Source organism: Malaclemys terrapin, chromosome 12 (assembly GCF_027887155.1).
Source record: "Malaclemys terrapin pileata isolate rMalTer1 chromosome 12, rMalTer1.hap1, whole genome shotgun sequence".
Classification (NCBI taxonomy): domain Eukaryota; kingdom Metazoa; phylum Chordata; order Testudines; family Emydidae; genus Malaclemys; species Malaclemys terrapin.
Window position 1 is genome coordinate 31,233,686 of NC_071516.1, and position 17,409 is coordinate 31,251,094.

Sequence of the window (17,409 nt, forward strand, 5' to 3'; positions counted from 1 at the left end):
AATTGGGCAAAGCAGTGGGAAAAGACAGTGTCTGTCCTGAGTCCCTATATAACCTGAGTTCACTGGCATGGAAATGGGTGAGAAGTTCTTCACCTACATTTTGGAGACCATTGAAATTCCCTGTGTGTAGCAAGAAGCCAAGGTCATTGCACTCCTAAAGTCTGGGAAACCTGTGGATCACCCTTCTAGTTCTAGGCCAGTCTCTCTTGAGCACCACCTACAAGGTGATGGAGCGTATGATTGTGAACCAAATCGGGTCCACAGTGGACAGTAGCCTACCCAAGAAGCAAGCTGGTTTTCGACCGCACAGAAGTTGCTGTGACCAGGTCCTGGCTTTCACTACAAACATTAAGGCTGAATTCCAACAAAAACTCAAGATTGGTAATGCTTTCATTGATCTGTCAGCAGCACGTGACGTAGTCTAGAAGGATGGTCTGCTACTGAAACTGGCCAAAGTGAACCCGTGTGTGGATTCTCAGGCTACCGAACACCATGCTTAGTGGCCAAAGGATGTTCGTATACCTCAGAGGCAAACCAGCAAGCTGCACACTTTAAATAATGGGCTACCACAAGGCTCTGTACTTGCTCCAACCTTCTTCAATGCATATGTGAGCGATATACCTGAAATGATAGTGCAGAATTTTGAGTATGCTGATGATATGGCACTTACAACTCAGGCTCATAGCTTTAAAGAACCTGAAGTGACCCTTACATCCGACCTTAAGATCACGGAGGAGTACTTCGAAAAGTGGCATTTGAGACCAAATTCGGGCAAATTGGTAGTCTCTACTTTCCACCTTGACAAGAGAATCGCACAAAACACTCTGTTGAGTTTTGTGGTGAAACTGTGTATTAAGACCCAAAGCCAACATATTTTGGCATCATTCTTGACCACACACTGACCTTGCATGACCACCTCAAGACAGTAGCCTCCAAAGCAAAGACTTGCATCAACTTAATTCGAAAGTTAGCAGGAACAAGCTGGAGATCAACTGCCTCAGTGCTACAAACATCGGCCTTGGCCTTGGTGTACTCAGTTGCAGAGTACTGTACACCGATGAGGACAAAAAGCTGCCATACCCAACTTGTGGATAGGCAGCTGAATTAGACCATGCAATTCATCATGGGACCTTTAAAATCAACACCTCTACTGTGGCTTTTTGTATTAGCAAACACCGAATCCCCAGCTATCCATTGAGATATAGCCACAGCATGAGAACTTAAACACACCAGACTACCCAGAACTTCCCATCTGGCAGGTTATGGATAACATACCCCAACAATGCCTGAAATTGTGAAAACCACTTTGGACCACACGTGACCATCTCATGTCTCTGGATCTGGGCAGGGAATGGTGAAGTGTCTGGACCTTATCTACCATTCCAAACAAGCACATTATTGCTGACACAACAAAATGCCCTCCCAGTTTTGTCCTGCCACAGATACTTTGGACCACACTGAACTGCATTTGAATAAACCACAGAAGATGTGGCTACTTGATGTACAAGTGGAAAATCAAAGACTCACCTTTGCGTGACTGCAGTGAGAGCATCCAAACATCAAACACATCATAACACAGTGTCCCAAATCTGGATTCAAAGGTGAATTGGATGATATCCATGTCACAGAGAAGGCCTTGAAATGGCTTATAGATCTACAACTGCATCTATAGAATGTTGCTTTGCAGATGCCATACGTGCAATAGAGAGACAGAGAGAGTCAGTTTCCAAGGAGAGGGGACGAGACCTTGATCTGCCCTGTTTGCATCATGGTGGTGATATTGTCTGACATCACCTGTATATGGAAGGAGCGAATTACCAGAAGGAAAGCTTTGCATGCAAGGCAGACTACCCACACTTCTCCTACGTTTATACGTAGCCTGGCCTCTCGTGGGATCCAGGTTTCCTGAGCAGTGTAGTTATTCAGGTGAACGCCCCAACCTAGAAGGGAGGCATCAATCACAATGGTGGCTTTGAGGGTGGTCAGGTTGAAGGCAACACCTACCATGACCTTTTTCGGGTTCTACCACCAGGCGAGGTGGGCAGTAACTCCAGTTGATGTGGTCCTTGTTTGGTGGATAGATCGAGTGGATCCAAGCTTGTAGGTATCGCAAGTGAAGCCTGGTGAACAGTGTCACGTAAATATGTGTGGGCATGTGGCCTAACAGTGAAAGGGACATGTGCACTGTAGTTCTTGGTTTGCAGGTAATGCGTGAAACCAGATTGCTCATTATGTGAAACCTGTCTGCGGGGAGAAATGCTCTCACTGAAACCAAGTCCAATGTTGCTCCTATAAAGTTTATCATCCTTGTGGGTAACAAAACAGACCTTTTTCTATTTTTGCAACACCTAGAGCTACCAGAAGTTTTATGAGAAACTCTGTTGCTGACCTGACCTCTGCCAGGTGATAATAATAAATTGCATGAGGAGGGGGTGGCCTTGGCCTAAAAGGCTGTCTCTAGTGTTTCCTTCAGGGAGCTGGAGAGTAAATTTCCAGGGAACACGGAGTGTCCTTTAATGAATGCAGTTAGACAAACACCTATCATGGATGGTCTACATAATACTTAGTTCTGCCCTAAGTGCAAGGGACTGGATTAAGTGACCTCTCGAGGTCCCTTCCAGTCCTACGATTCTATGATTCTATGACTCATCTGTTCTCTCACTGAAGAGATTTGATTCATCAAAGGGGAAGTGCTAGATGGCGTTCTGGACCTCCCTAGGAAACCCTGATGATTGCAGCCAAGAATTCCTCCTCCTGACTAAGCCAGAGGCCAGATTCTGGCAGCTGTATCCACTACTTCCACTATGGCCTGGAAAGCTGTTTTTGCCATTAGCTTTCCCTCATTTATAAAGGACCGACATTGGGCTCTATCCTCTGTGGGAAGCTTATCTATGAAATTCGCAAGTCCGGAATAGTTATTGAAGTCATATTTCACTAACAGAGCTTGGTAGTTAGCAACATGAAATTGCAGGCCTTGGAGGAGAAGACCTTTCTTCCAAGGGGATCCAGTCTCTTAGAGCAGTTGTCTGTTGGGGTGATCCTTTGATAGTGTACCACGCTCTTTCTGTAGCTACCTGTACCAGTGAGATGCAGGCAAGGTGGGAGAACAAAAATTCAGCTCCCTTAGTGGGAATGAAATATCTCCTCTCAGCTGTCTTCAGAGTAGGGGTACAAGATGCTGGATTGAGTCATACACTGTGGCTGGTTCTAGGCTGGCTTCATTAACCAGGAGGGCCATCTTGCTTGGTCCCTGAGGTTTCAAAATATCCAGAAGCTGGTGTTGAGGGTCCTGGGCTTCCTCCAGTGGGATCTGGAGGTCACTGGCAACTCTTTGCAGTAGCTCATGGTACTGCCCATTGTCATCCAGCAGAGACAGAGAGGAAAAAGTGACCACTTCATCCAGGGATGATGAAGAGACACCCATCAGAACTGTCACTATCTGCGGATCTGGGTCAACTTATTCCTCCTCGTACAGTGACAGATCCAGCTGGCAGGCGGGAGAGGTGCAGTACGATTCTTGAGAAGGGCCCAGATGCTTAGCATACGGATCCACGGCCCCCAACAAAGCCAGAAGAAGGGCATCGATTGGTTGTGGGGGACCTCAAGGAAATCGGTACCAGAGGTGCCTCAGGAGGTCATACCCTGAGAAGTAGTAAGCGTGACACTTAGACTGTCTGTCAGGGCTCGACTGTCTCCAGGGAGATAATGGAGCAGCTACCACCTCCAACACACCCGAGTCCGAAAACTGCTCCACTGGTAGTGGCTGGGCCATCGGTACTGGAGTGCTCCTGCCAGAGGGGTGGAGGTGAGATAGCTCCTGAGACACCGACACAGACTCCTCCTCTGGTGCAATATCCCTTAAGAGGGCTGGGCGGGAGAGAAGGAGAGACTTTGGAGAAGCGAGGAAAATATCCTGTAATGTTATGTAAGTCTCTATACGCCCCAGTGTCCAAGGAGTTCCAGAGGCCAAGTCCAACGGACCCAGTGTGCCCACAGCTGAAAAGCTAGGAGGTAGAGATGATGGATCCAGACCAGCATTCGCAGATGGAACCAGTGAATGTTGGTCCTTACACTTTGGTACTGAGGTAGCCGACAGAACTGGGGGTCTTTTTCTTCCACACTTTGCCCTCCAACCTGGGGGTCTTTAGCTGAGCTGGTCCTTAGGTTCTGTTTGTTTTAAGCCTCACCTGACCTGGACAAGCTCAGGGAGGGAGCACATCTCTCTCCTTATGCCCATGAGTGCCCTCTACTCTCAAGGGAAGCCCCTGAAGAGGAGTCTTTGGGCTTAGGTACTGGAGGCTCCGCTCCTAGGCACGTGCTTGGAGGAGCACTGCTCATAAGTTGAGGCCTATATACAGGGGTCTCCCTGGCCCAGATCGGAGAGGGGCCTCACAGCCTTCTCCATCAGGTACTTCCTCAGGCGAAGCTCACGAGCTCCTCGGTTCCTGGGAGGGAAGGAGCGATAAGATACAGCACTTTGCAGGGATAGGTGCCTCACCGTTGATGTTCGCTGCTGATAGAGAAGGAGAACTGGCAAGGCATGCAATTCTTGAAACGTGGGCATAGTCCCAAACCTGGGGAAGGATTCCCCAACTGAGGAAAAAAACCACACTTACTATGAACTTTAACTAACTAGCGACAAAGAGTCCTGTGGCACCTTATAGACTAACAGACATATCAGAGCATAAGCACCCAAGAAAGCTTATGCTCCAATACGTTTGTCGCTTTTTACAGATCCAGACTAACACGGCTACTCCTCTGATACTTTAACTAACTAGTAAGCTAAGAAAAATAGTAATTTACAAATGTCTTTACAGGTGTTGTAACAGCTGCAGGAGGAGAAGACACAGAATTCCGACTCAGGCCAGGTGGTAGTAAGAAGGAACTGGAGAGGTGTCGGCCTGCACTGTCTCTTATACCCTTAGTTGGGAGCACGAGGAGATCTATGGAGCAGGCCAACAGACACTGCTTGGAAGAATTTCCGGACTCGGGCGCATGGCACGCATGCGTTCCCATGTGTGGAATACACATCGGGACCAGCATTCCATGAAGAATGAGTGTGTGTATGCGTGGCAGGGCTGGGGAATGACAATCATTTGCAAGCACAAAATAGTGCCTGAGATACCACAGGTGAAAATTAGGCCCAACAGCTACAAAACTACTTACGCGTAGTAGCTGACTCATCTCTGACTCATGCCCCACCACTCCCAGGCAACACAAATGGTGGGGTAAATGTTGTGCTTCATGGAGGAATAATTTACTTGTAGAGGGGGTGGAGGGATAGGGCTGTGACAAGAGAATCAGACGATGGAAAGATGCACGAAGGTGTAGGATACAACAGCACAAAAGCACCCCGCACCAACTGGAGTCACACCATACCCATATTAGTTGCTGGTCCTGCTGAATCCCATCTCTCAGTAACACAAAGTCAGAGTCAGGCGCACAGAGTCTCACACAGACACAGATACACACACACACACACAGTCAAGCACACAAAAAGTCAGGCACGCAGACACACAGTCAGGCACACAGACACATACACACAGGCACACAGTCACACACACCTCTTTTCCTGTTAGAACAGTGAAATCTGAAGAGCTTCTGTGAAATGTTGCCCATTAAGCCTCCCCTTTGCTACCATCTAAGCCCATCTGCTGCTGCTGCCCTAGCTGGAATTTCAGAAGCCAGAACCCCTCAGGAGGCACTGAAGCTGGCTGCACAGAAGTTTGCACTTGCCAAAGAAAGCTGGGAGAGGCCCAGCTGTTTTGCTAAGCATGCAGGCCCGGCAGGACACACTCCGAGAGCAGAATCAGAGGACTAGACTCCATCTGTTCACTCCTTCTTCCAAGCAGGCAAAGCCCTCATTCTTTGTGTTTAATTTTTCTCTTCTAGAAACATCTTCTACCACAGACGGGGCAGGCAGGTGCCACAGGGAGCTGGGGCTGGGGTGGCTGGTACTGGCTAGGAGATGTTCCCAAAGGAACATTCCTGAGACTCTGCTGCTGGAGAAAAGGCCGACTAGCAAGTGTCAGGAAATAGCCTGGCCTCTCAGGGTACTCCAGCTGCCATATTTACCCACTATTACTGCTGGGTAAAGGGCAGTTTACAGGTGTGGGCAGCACGGCAGCAGCCAAAGCAGAACCACTTGCAAACACTCAGTTATCCCAGTGACCCACCCAAGCGCAGGACAGCTGAGAGGATTCCCTGGCTGTGCATTTACTGTCTGCATTTCTCTTATCTTGGACAACAGCAACAGGCTAGTCAGTTTCACTTCCCAGTTCCCCTGCACTAGCTCAATGCTGTGATGTTGGATTGCAAACATCTCCAGCCAACATTTTTAATTCACAGCAATGTCCCCGTTGTTTTACCAATGAGGTTTCTGTTCATATTAGGTTCAATAGAGGGGTTTTTCTTTTAGCAGACAAAGCCCAACGGTTGGGCCTGACCAGTGCTCTCTTGGAAACAAACCCAGACAATACAAAGCCAAGCAGAGGGCACCAATATACACAGGCTTTACGGGGCAACACAGGCATGATCAGAACAGCGTGAATCCTACAGCCTGGGGATTCCAACCTCCGCCCCCATAGCAATATGTCATGCACCCTGACTCCACTGCACTCCCCAGGCACTTTAAAGTTAATTAAGTAACCCTCTCCTCACGGGAATTATTAGTCACTTTCATTCACAAAAACAGACCAGGAGAGGAAGACGCTGTGCTGCTGCTGTCACCTTGCAAACCCCCTAGCACGACATCAGCTCACCCACAGAAGCTTCCTTTCAGCAGGAAAGTGTCCCCAAATTCTGCCCTGTCAATGCAATAGGCTCCGAGGTACAGGGCTCCTCTCACTACACCATGCTCGGACAGCAACGACTGCAGCCTAACCAGGTCCAACTTCTGCAGGACCAAAGTGTGTGTACAAGTGGGCGTGTGTACATGTGTGTGTAAACGTGTGCACATATAGGGAAGGGAAGAGAAGGAATTTGGGTCAAACAGATGCAAACCAAGGAATTTAAGTATAATTCTTCCATTCCCTTTTACAAAGCTGATGTATAAATCACCAGCCCCTCCCCCATGGACATGCTAGGGCAGTGGTCACTAACCTGTAGATTGTCCTGGACACTTTCCCAGCCGATCGCGATCTCTGGCCGCTAAAAGTCCGGTGGTGCAGCAGGGCTGTCACTAAGGCAGGCTCCCTGCCTGCCCGGCCCCACACCGCCCCCAGAAGTGGCCAGCACACTCCCACAGCCCCAGGCGGAGTAGAGGGAAGAGAGGGGTCTCCATATGCTGCTCCTGCCTGCAAACACCATACCTGCAGCTCCCATTGGCCGGGAACGTGGAACTGCGGCCAATGGGAGCTGCGGTGGGTGGTGCCTGCAGAGAGGGGCAGTGCGTGGAGCCATGTAACCCCCCCCCAAGGTTGCAGGGGCATGTTGGCCCCTACTGGGAGTGGCATGGGGCTGAGGCAGGCAGGGAGCCTGAATTAGCCCTGCTGCACTGCGGACTGGGAGCCGCCTGAGGTAATGCTGCCTGGCGGGAGCCCAGACCCCAACCCCCAGTGCTAAGCCCCCTCCCAGAGCCAGCAACCCATACCCCCTCCTGCATCCTGAACCCCCTCCTGCACCCCAACCCCCCGTCCCAGCCCTGACCCTGCTCCCAGAGCCAGCACCCCACACCCCCTCCTGCACCCCAACCCCCCGTCCCAGCCCTGACCCTGCTCCCAGAGCCAGCACCCCACACCCCCTCCTGTACCCCAACCTCTGCCCCAGGCTCAGCCCGGAGCCCCTCCCACACTCCAAACCCCTCGACCCCAGCCCAGAGCCTGCACATCCTCCCAAACCTCCACCCTCTGCCCCAGCCCAGTGAAAGTGTGTGTGTGGGGGGAGAGCGAGCAAAAGAAGGGGGGGGGTGGAATGAGTGGGGTGGGGCTTTGGGGACAGGACAGGGCAGATCCTGGGTTGTACTTAAATTCAAAAAATGATCTTGTGCGCAAAAAGGTTGGAGACCACTATGCTAGGGTGAGCCATGAGGACTTTTGGCCTGCAGCAATAGCAGTGCTGGCTTGCAGTGATGCCCCTCGAGCAGAGCACGTATACTGCATCTCACACACAGACCCATATTTCCACAGGATTCCCTCCCTATTAACCAGGGACATGGCCTCTGGATGCAGCTCAGGCTGCCAGGGCCTTCCACAGCCAGCAAGCCACACGTGGCAGCTCCTGGTTAGCAACAGCCTTTTAAAATTCCTCCGTGTGGCCACTGGGATGGGCAAGCAGCACATTAAGAATAGCCTGGGCCCGAAGGGATAAGTACACTGCTTTGGAATTAAACAGGGCTGCGTGAGGCACAATAGACCCCTGGCACCCTGGCCTCTCTGATGAGAGCCGCTCCCCACAGAGTCGCCTAATCACCATTCAGCTGGATTTCTGGTTTAATGCATACACTAAATGATAGAAAAAAGACTGCTGGAGGTCTGGGGTTAGCACCTCAGCCGCGGAGGGATCAGGGCCAGGCAGCGGCTTCGGTGACTCCTGGTAAATGCTCAGTCCTGCTGGTGGGGCAATGAGAGCCCCGAGTACAGTAACTCCTCACTTAAAGTCGTCCTGGTTAACGTTGTTTCGTTGTTATGTTGCTGATCAATTAGGGAACATGCTCGTTTAAAGTGGTGCAATGCTCCCTTCTAACGTTGTTTGGCAGCCGCCTGCATTGTCCACTGCTTGCAGGAAGAGCAGCCCGTTGCAGCTAGCTGGTGGGGGCTTGGAACCAGGGTGGATCGGCAGCCCCCGTATCAGCTCCCCGCTCCCCTAAGTTCCCTGTGCTGCAGCTGCCCAGCAGGCTAACAATTGCCATTCAGCTGTCTCTCCCCCCCACTGCCATGTGCTGCTCCTGCCCTCTGCCTTGGAGCTACTCCCAGAGACTCCTGCTTGCTGTACAGGGGGAAGGGGGGACCCGCTTACCCCATTTCCATAGGGGGGACACACGAGAGGGTTCAGGACGGAGGGAGCTTCCAGGCAGCAGCTGAGTCTCAGCAAGCTGATCTAATTAACAAGGCAGTGTACTTAAGATTGGGGTTAGCTACTTAAAGGGGAAATGTACATCTCTCTCTCTCTGACACACAGGGTGTGTGTCTCTGTCTCTGTCTGCTATGCTCTCTCCCCTCCCTCCATGCCTGCTGCCTTGTAGAGTGTGAGGCTACATTAACAATGAATTAACCCTTGAGGGCTCAGCCAAATGCTAGTTCATCATTTAGCAGTAAGGCATTACCTGCGAAATATCCCACCCTCTGACTCCACCACCTCAACCAAGCTTCACAATCATCATCTCTGTGTACCAGTATTAAATTATTTGTTTAAAACTTATACCGTGTGTGTGTGTGTGTGTGTGTATATATATATAGTCTTTTGTCTGGTGAAAAAGAATTCCCTGGAATCTAACCCCCGCATTTACATTATATCTTATGGGGAAATTGGATTCGCTTAACATCGTTTTGCTTAAAGTCGCATTTTTCAGGAACATAACTACAACGTTAAGTGAGGAGTTACTGTACTAACGAGGTCAGTGGTGCAGAGAGAGCTGCTCCCATGAGAACCCTGGCTAGGTACTGTCTTGTACACAGAGCAGCCTGTCCTTGTTATGGCAACCCCCTGCCCCTGCCCACCCACTGCTCCCTACCTGGCCCATGGCCCAGGAATAAGTGAAGGGATGGGGCCATGGCAGGAGCTGGCGTGGGAGCTCACAGCAGGAGGGAGGGGCATGCCTGCGATGCCACCTGTGGGGGTCACCCTGTGTTCCAGCACTCAGCCAGGCGCTGAGGAGGAGTGAGCACCTCTTAGCACTCTGAGGCTTAAGTGAATAAAATAGCCAGGATCCCTGGTGCAAAGCCACCTGGCCAGCCCCACTATGACATGGCGCCCACCCCTCCTCCCCACAGAACTAGAGGGGCCGAATCCACCTCCAGGGTTGCTGGGTCAAGAAGGGCCCCAGGGCAGATGGACAGGGCCCCAGGCTGTGCTAAAACACGTGTCTTCCTGAGTGCTGGGAGCTGCAGCCAGCCACAGTCCATCACCCGCATGGCAGCGGAGCCAGGAGAACCCAAGTACACAGCACCAGGCGACAAATGCAGCTGGGGACCCATGTGCTCCCTCCAGGGCAAGGCTTTCTTGGATGGGCATGACCGTAAGAACTGCCAGACTGGGTCAGACTAAGGGTCCATCTAGCCCAGTATCCTGTTTTCGGACAGTGGCCAATGATGCTTCAGAGGGAATGAACAGAACAGGGCAATTATTAAGTGATCCCCTGTTGTCCATTCCCAGCTTCTGGCAGTCAGAGGCTTAGGGACACCCAGAGCATGGGGTTGCATCCCTGACCATCTTGACCAATAGCCATTGATGGACCTGTCCTCCATGAACTTATCTCATTCTTTTTTTAACTCTGTTATAGTTTTGGCCTTCACAATGTCCCCTGGCAACGAGCTACTGGACACTTGGGCTCTGCACTTGCACCGACTGCAGCCCTGGGAGCGCAGCACTGCAGCACACCTGTCCTGTCTAAGGGGGAGGGCTTAGGATCCACACAGCCTGCAGCTGGTTTTGTTAGCAATGGAGACGTGTGCATGTGCGGCCATCCAGAGGAGCGTGGAGGAGTGTGCGGATGCACAGAGGAGCATGCGAGCGTGTGGAGGAGCGTGCATGTCCATGGAGGAGCATGGCTGCCCGTTTTCAGGCAGTACTCTACCTTTTCATTCTTCGCATCTGTGTCCAGCTCTGCTATCTTAGCCCACTTCTGCCAGAAGTTGGGGTCATCCAAGGAAATGTCGGTTCTGTTCCCTGAAGCGACAAAGCTGGCCTGGGGGTGAAGGAAGAGCCAGTTAACAGTCTGCAATCCATCCTCAGCAACAGCAAGAGAGGCTGTGTGCTCCCACCTGCCCCCTGTCTGTACGGAGAAGGGATCACTACCAGCCACCTCTTCATTTGCTAAGGGGGGTCAGGAGCCAGGATTGTTTCCAGCCCCCTGGAAATTCAGCCCTGGCAATGGATAAGAGGTGGGACAGCCCCACCCAATCCAGCAGTGCCCAGATTGTGCTCCCAAGGCTGGCAATGCAGTACTGCTTTCATGGCTCCTCTATAGCAGGCACCTCAGCAGGTGGTTACAGCTGAGCTCTGATGCCACTGATGTACGGTGCGCTGCACTCTCCCTGCCCAGTGATGGGAGCGCACAGCAGAGCCAGCCATTGCCCCTGTGCTTCAGGGCGACATCCCCCAGAGTCAGGTCCTATGCAGCAGGAGGGAGGAGGCAGAATTAGGCCACTGGGGTCCAAGAATGGACATTGAGCTAGTGTCTCTGCTCCAGAGGCACAGGGAGGGCAGCACGGCAAGAATAACGGCCCTGCACCTCCAGACTGCTTGCAACCCCGGCTATCAAGCATGAGTGCGCTGCTGCTCTGGCAGCAGGGGTTCCATGGGGCGGAGAGACCCACAGATGCTGCACACATGGCAGCAGGGGTTCCATGGGGCGGACAGACCCATACGTGTTGTGCAGATGGCAGCAGGGGTTCCATGGGGCAGACAGACCCACACGTGTTGTGAAGATGGCAGCAGGAGTTCCATGGGGCAGACAGACCCACTGACGCTGCGCAGATAGCAGTAGAGGTTCCATGGGGCAGACAAACCCACAGACGCTGCGCACATGGCAGTAGGGGTTCCATGGGGCAGGGGCTGGACAGACTTTGGATAAATGTGCTCAGGCCCCCAGGATAAGGCCAACCCTGCAAATTCCTCTGGGATCTGTGAGAGAAGCTCAGCTCTTTCCTTCTCACACTTCCTCCTCACAACAGAGGGCGCAGGCCTGGCTCAGCCCTGAGGGATCCATGACAATGGATCTAGCAGGGGGGCGGGGGGAACACACAGCCGGCCCTGCCATTGGGATGCAGCTGGCAATCACTAGAAGGAGCAGACTCCAGCTCCCTCCCCAGGGCCATGGGGCCTCCAATGGTCCCTGTTGAACAGGTTCTGGACCGGGCAAGGTCTCTGTGCAACCAATCAGTATTGCTGGGGCCTTTGTGACAGCCCATTGTGCAGTTGCGGTGCAAGGCAGACGATCACGCACACTGTCGAGGACTGCGCTTGCTGACTAGGTTCAGCAGTGGCCTAGAATTGTATCACAGCACTGGAGATGCCATCGCGTGGCTAGACGACTATGCACACGCTAAATAAATAAACTGATGGTGAGTGAGCAAATCTGCAGAGTACAAGGGATCTCCTCAGAACTGAGCAGCATCTCCTGGAGGTTCCTGAGGTGGGGGAAGGGATCTCTTCCAGAGCTGAGAACAGAACCCCCGTCTCACTCTAACCCAGTGGTTCTCAAACGTTTGTACTGGTGACCCCTTTCACATAGCAAGCCTTCAAGTGTGACCCCCTTTATAAATTAAAAACACTTTTTAATATATTTAACACCATTATAAATGCTGGATGCAAAGCGGGCTTTGGGGTGGAGGCTGACAGCTCGCGACCCCCCATGTAATAACCCCACGACCCCGAGGGGTCCCGACCACCAGTTTGAGAATCCCTTCTTTATCCCTTCTCCCCCGCACAGCATGGATCGTCCAGACACCGTGAGGAACGCAAAAGCCTGGGAAAGGCTCCACAAGAGACATCCATCCTGGGTGAACTGGACAGAAGCCAAGCTGAGCTGCTCACATGGCCACTGCTCGCTGCCACAGGCCGGCCGGCATTCCCTCCTACTCTGGTTGGTGTTCCCATCCGGCGCCCTCCCGCGCTGCCCCGCTTTCTGTACCACCTGGACTCAGCTCATGACCTCAGCCTGCCTTTGGAGTACCAGTGAGTCCGTGCAGGGCAATGGCTCAGCAGGGGTGGGACGCAGGCTGCACTGACACACACAGGGGAGCTCAGAAAGCAACAGGCCAAGCCAAGAGCAGGGAAACGAAGTCTGTGTCCCATCTGCCCAGTGCACCCCGGCCTCGCCCATCCAAAGCAGGCAGGCAGCCCCCCAGGCAGCACGTGCGGCACCTTAGCAAAGGTGGAGCCCTTCCCCTCCGACTGGATAGTGATCGTTTGGGTTCTGCGCTGCAGGATCTGATCGATATCTTCCTCACAGAACTTGGAGCCTTCATCTTCCTCGTCCATTAAAGCCCCATACGCTCCTTTCCGTAGCAAGTCCTCGACCTCCATCTTTGAGAGCTGCTGCACCTGCAGAAGATACAGATGTCAGCACTGTGCTAGCTGCCCGAGAGCCGGGGCTGGCCTGGGAGTGCAGGCATGGGGGACGGAGGCTCCCTCCCCGAGCCAGCCCTTGAAGGCAGAGGCATCTAACAGCCCCAGAGCCATGGTGCTAACTGGAACCACAGCACCCATCCCTGCAGATGGTGCCTGTGGAGCTGCAAGTGCCTGCACTGACTGTGCTAGACTGCAGCTGAATGCCCCCAGACACAGCCTGCTCCTGACCCCAGAGTGGACAGGGAGGGATCTGGGTGAGATCAAACAAACACTCAGAGGGAAAGTGAGACAAAGGGCTGGGTAAAACCACAGCCCCTCTGCTGGGCTGCCCCCTGGAACTCCTGTTAATGCAGCTGCCCTTCCCGGCAGGGGACCTGCCCACACACTCCCAGCAGGGCTCTGCAGCTTCCTCTGGGCTAGGAATAATCCAGTCAAGCTACGAGACTTCACCTTCTCCACGCTGGTACCTGGCCCTTCTCCTACCCCCACCCCTCCCTGGGAGTCAGGGCTGTCACACAGGTGTGCTGGATCTTTAAGCTATCTTGTTTATGATGCCATGGCAACTGGCCACCGCTGCTGGTCAGAGTGCTAGGAAAGTTCGGAATCCGAGATGGGAGAGCCCTACCGGCCCCGGCCCCCAAGACCCAGGCCCCAGCTCTGTTACTGGAAACTGTTCGTGTGCTTTCATGCCTCCTGCTAAGTTGTCACCTCGTCCAGCTGGCAGCGCCGCCTGGGCACAGCATGCACCACCACGTGCCCTCTGCTCTCTCGCAGGCAGCTCCCATCCGTGGTGGTTAGTCTCGACAGCCAGGGGACAAGGCACCTTTGGGTACACTCAGTTCCATCAATGTGGGATCTCAGCGCCCCTGGGATAGGCTCAAAACTCAGTCCTTAGCGGACATTCATCCATCCAGAGCCACAATAAACCTAGCGGGGTCGGAAACCTCTGCTCAGGGCAAGTCAATGGCTAGACAAGCAAGCATGGCATGGAGAACAACTGTGGAGGCTCTAGGGCTGGGATAGCAGGGGCTGCAGGTCAGGCCTGAGGGACATTGGCAGTGCTGGGGGGCTGCAGGACAGGACTGACGTCCATGGCAAAGGTGCCTGAAATCTGCTCTGTTAGGGGCACGGATCCTCCTCAGGGTCTGCATGAATCCTTTGCTCCACACACTCACCCGTGCTGTGCAGGCAAGTGAGTGGGATCTGTCCTATACTATGGACCACGGGCCTACTCCGGCGGCTCACCCCTGCACCCCTCTGCACAGCCATGGGCACTGGGGGGCACACACAGACGCAGCCACTCAGGGGAACGCTGCAAGGAGCAGCAGAGGCACAGAGCCTTCCCATGGCCCCAGCCCCCAGCCGGGCAGCCTACCCCATTGGTGCTGCCCTTGCGGTTGATGTCCTGCAACACAGCCTTGTCCAGGCCCAGCTTGAGGCTGGCCTTGTCGAACATCTCGCGCTCGTAGGAGTTCCTGGTGATGAGGCGATAGACCTTCACGGCCTTGCTCTGCCCGATCCGGTGGCAGCGCGCCTGCGCCTGGGATAGCAAAGGCCACAGTGTCAAATACAGCATGCGGGCAGCATAGGCACGGCTCTGCCTGGAGCAGCCAGTACAGGAGCCCTAGGACACAATGGGCAGAGCCCAGCTCCCACCCCAGCCTCCACCTCCACAAGGTGTCCTAGAGCTGACCTGAAGGACCCACCCCTAAGGAGCCTCCCTGCTGGGCTGGCCAGCAAGGGGCAGTGAGCGCCACGTGGATGTGATGCAGAGGCCTGTGCTGGACTCAGCCCACCCTGCACCTGAGCTGCCCTTCTCTGGGGGTTCCATTCACTGCAGTGCAGGCCACGCTGAAGCCAGGGAGGTCTCAGCGATCAACTACACACACACACACACACGCACGCACGCACGCACACACGCACGCCCCTCCCCCCCCAGGCCATGCTGGAGCAGGCACCCGAGGGGGGCAAGGTTCTGCCCTGCGCCCGACCACCCAGCACAGCTGCTCCTTACTATGCGGCACTTCCAGCACCACTCTGCTCTGACTGCCTGGGCTGGCATTCTTTAACTGGCCCCAGCGGTGGGTGGTATCTCATCCCGTGGTCCCATTGGCTGTCCCCAGCAATGGGCGGGGCCCTGTCCCATGGTTCCATTGGCTGTTCCCAAGGGTGGGGCCCCATCCCATGGTCCCATTGGCTGGCACACAATTCCTCTGTTCTAATTAGCACCATTATTCATGCATGTGGGAGGGATAGCTCAGTGGTTTGAGCATTGGCCTGCTAAACCCAGGGTTGTGAGTTCAATCCTTGAGGGGGCTATTTAGGGAACTGGGGTAAAAATCTGTCTGGGGATTGGTCTTGCTTTGAGCAGGGGGTTGGACTAGATAACCTCCTGAGGTTCCTTCCAACTCTGATGTTCTGTGGTCTGTGGTTTCTGTGGTCTCAACCCCTGGTGCCCCACCAACACCATCACGGCCTTGCTCTGCAATACCTGGAGGTCGTTCTGTGGGTTCCAGTCCGAATCAAAGATGATGCAGGTGTCGGCAGCTGTGAGGTTAATGCCCAGGCCTCCTGCCCTGGTGCACAAGAGGAAGACGAAGCGGTCTGAGTCTGGTTTGCAGAAGCGATCGATGGCAGCCTGGCGCAAGTTCCCACGCACCCGCCCGTCAATGCGCTCGTAGGTGTATCTGTTCAGACAGGGAACGGGGGACACGGCCGGGTCACCATACAGCCTGCACCATGCGGAATAGGGTGCCTCGTCTCTGCAGACCCAGCTCCTGGAGCTGCGGGGTGCCAGCCGCCAGACTCACAGCTGCTCTGGCAGCTCCAGGACACCCATTCCATGCAGGCACAAGGACCCTGGCTCCCCTGCTCCTGGGGCCAAGGGCAGCAAAGCTGAGTGATGTGGGCAGCCAACCCCACATGGCACAAGGGCCTACGGGCTGTGCAGCACCTGAGGGCAGGAAGCTCTACCATTCTGGAGCAGAGACAGGGCCAGGGGCTGCTCCCTGTCAGAAACCCATGTAGGGGCCTGCGCTGCTCAAAGCTCTGTGCCTTCATTTCCAGGAAGCCAGCAGGAGCCACACTGCAACAGAGGGGGCCATGGACCTGGCCAGCAGACCCTGCGGCCTTGCCACTGCCTGACCCTGGGGGCAGCGTTCTGCAGGGTTCCCCCTCCCTGAGGCTCCCCCACAGGAAGACAGTGCAGCCTGCACCTGCTAGCTCCAGCCCCAGTACACAGTGGGTGATTGCGTGCTGAGGACATTCTGCTCTACTGGTCACGATGGACGGGGCCTCTTGTATCAGTGCTGCCTGACGGGCATCCTGTGGGTTAAGCAGCCTCCACAGCCTGGGCTCCCCTGGGGCCAGCCAGCGCCGGCTGTTGATTCCCCACCAGGAACTAGACTCCTCTCTGTGGTGGCAGGGCCACTGAACAGCATGCCAGCTCAGCACTCAGCCACGAGGCTCCTATGGGCCCTGGGGAAGAAGCGACAGGCACAGGGGAGCCTTAGCCCACAAGGTCCTGTCTCCACCTGGACACTCCCAAGATGGGCCGACAGACAGGCCACGGTGTGCCCAGGGAACGATGCTCTAAGATCTCTGGGGGAGCCAGCACTGGGCAGCTCTCCGGACAAGACGCTGCACAGTAAGAACAGGCCTCCATACTCACCACTGGGGCAGATGGTAGTGAGGCTCCCTGGGAATATTGGATAGGTGGGGCCAGATCCACCCCCATCCCCACCCCCACTCCGCACACGCTGAGGGCACAAAGCCCATGTGAATCTGCCCCAAGAGGCAGACATATTCCCGCAGGGTAAAAACAGAACAAAAGAGTCACCCCCTTTCTGGCACAGCAGGCACAGGCATGGTCTTGAGGCTGCTCTAATCTGTGCTGGGGGAAGCACACAGGGGTGTGCAGGGGCCTTTCTCCACAGCCTGCACTGAACACAGCTCGGCTGCCCCCCGGCTTGGGACCGTCACTCATTGCAAACTGACCTCCATGCTCACTGGCAGTGGGCGTGACAGAGCATGGCACAGGGTGGGTAAGCAGCACTAATGTAAGGATCCAGGAACTAGAGCCCAGGTCTGCAGAGCCTCAGATGGCTGACGTTCCCACAGTGCACTGGGAGGCCACGCAGAGCCCCAGCCATGGGGCAGTGTAGGGAGCAGGTGTCGCAG

At 54.4% G+C, this 17,409-nt stretch overlaps 1 protein-coding gene across 7 annotated transcripts in view; it reads right to left on the minus strand.

The window, feature by feature from the left end:
• The window catches only part of CHD6 (chromodomain helicase DNA binding protein 6), a 199,280-nt gene that overhangs the window by 44,171 nt on the left and 137,700 nt on the right, over nt 1-17,409 (minus strand). For all 7 annotated transcript variants that reach the window (XM_054045371.1, XM_054045374.1, XM_054045373.1 and 4 more), the window contains 4 exons: nt 15,722-15,917; nt 14,606-14,770; nt 13,024-13,203; nt 10,733-10,843 (listed from right to left, as the gene is read on the minus strand). In XM_054045371.1, the coding sequence (XP_053901346.1) occupies nt 10,733-10,843; nt 13,024-13,203; nt 14,606-14,770; nt 15,722-15,917 (652 nt within the window). The remainder of the gene's footprint in view (nt 1-10,732; nt 10,844-13,023; nt 13,204-14,605; nt 14,771-15,721; nt 15,918-17,409) is intronic.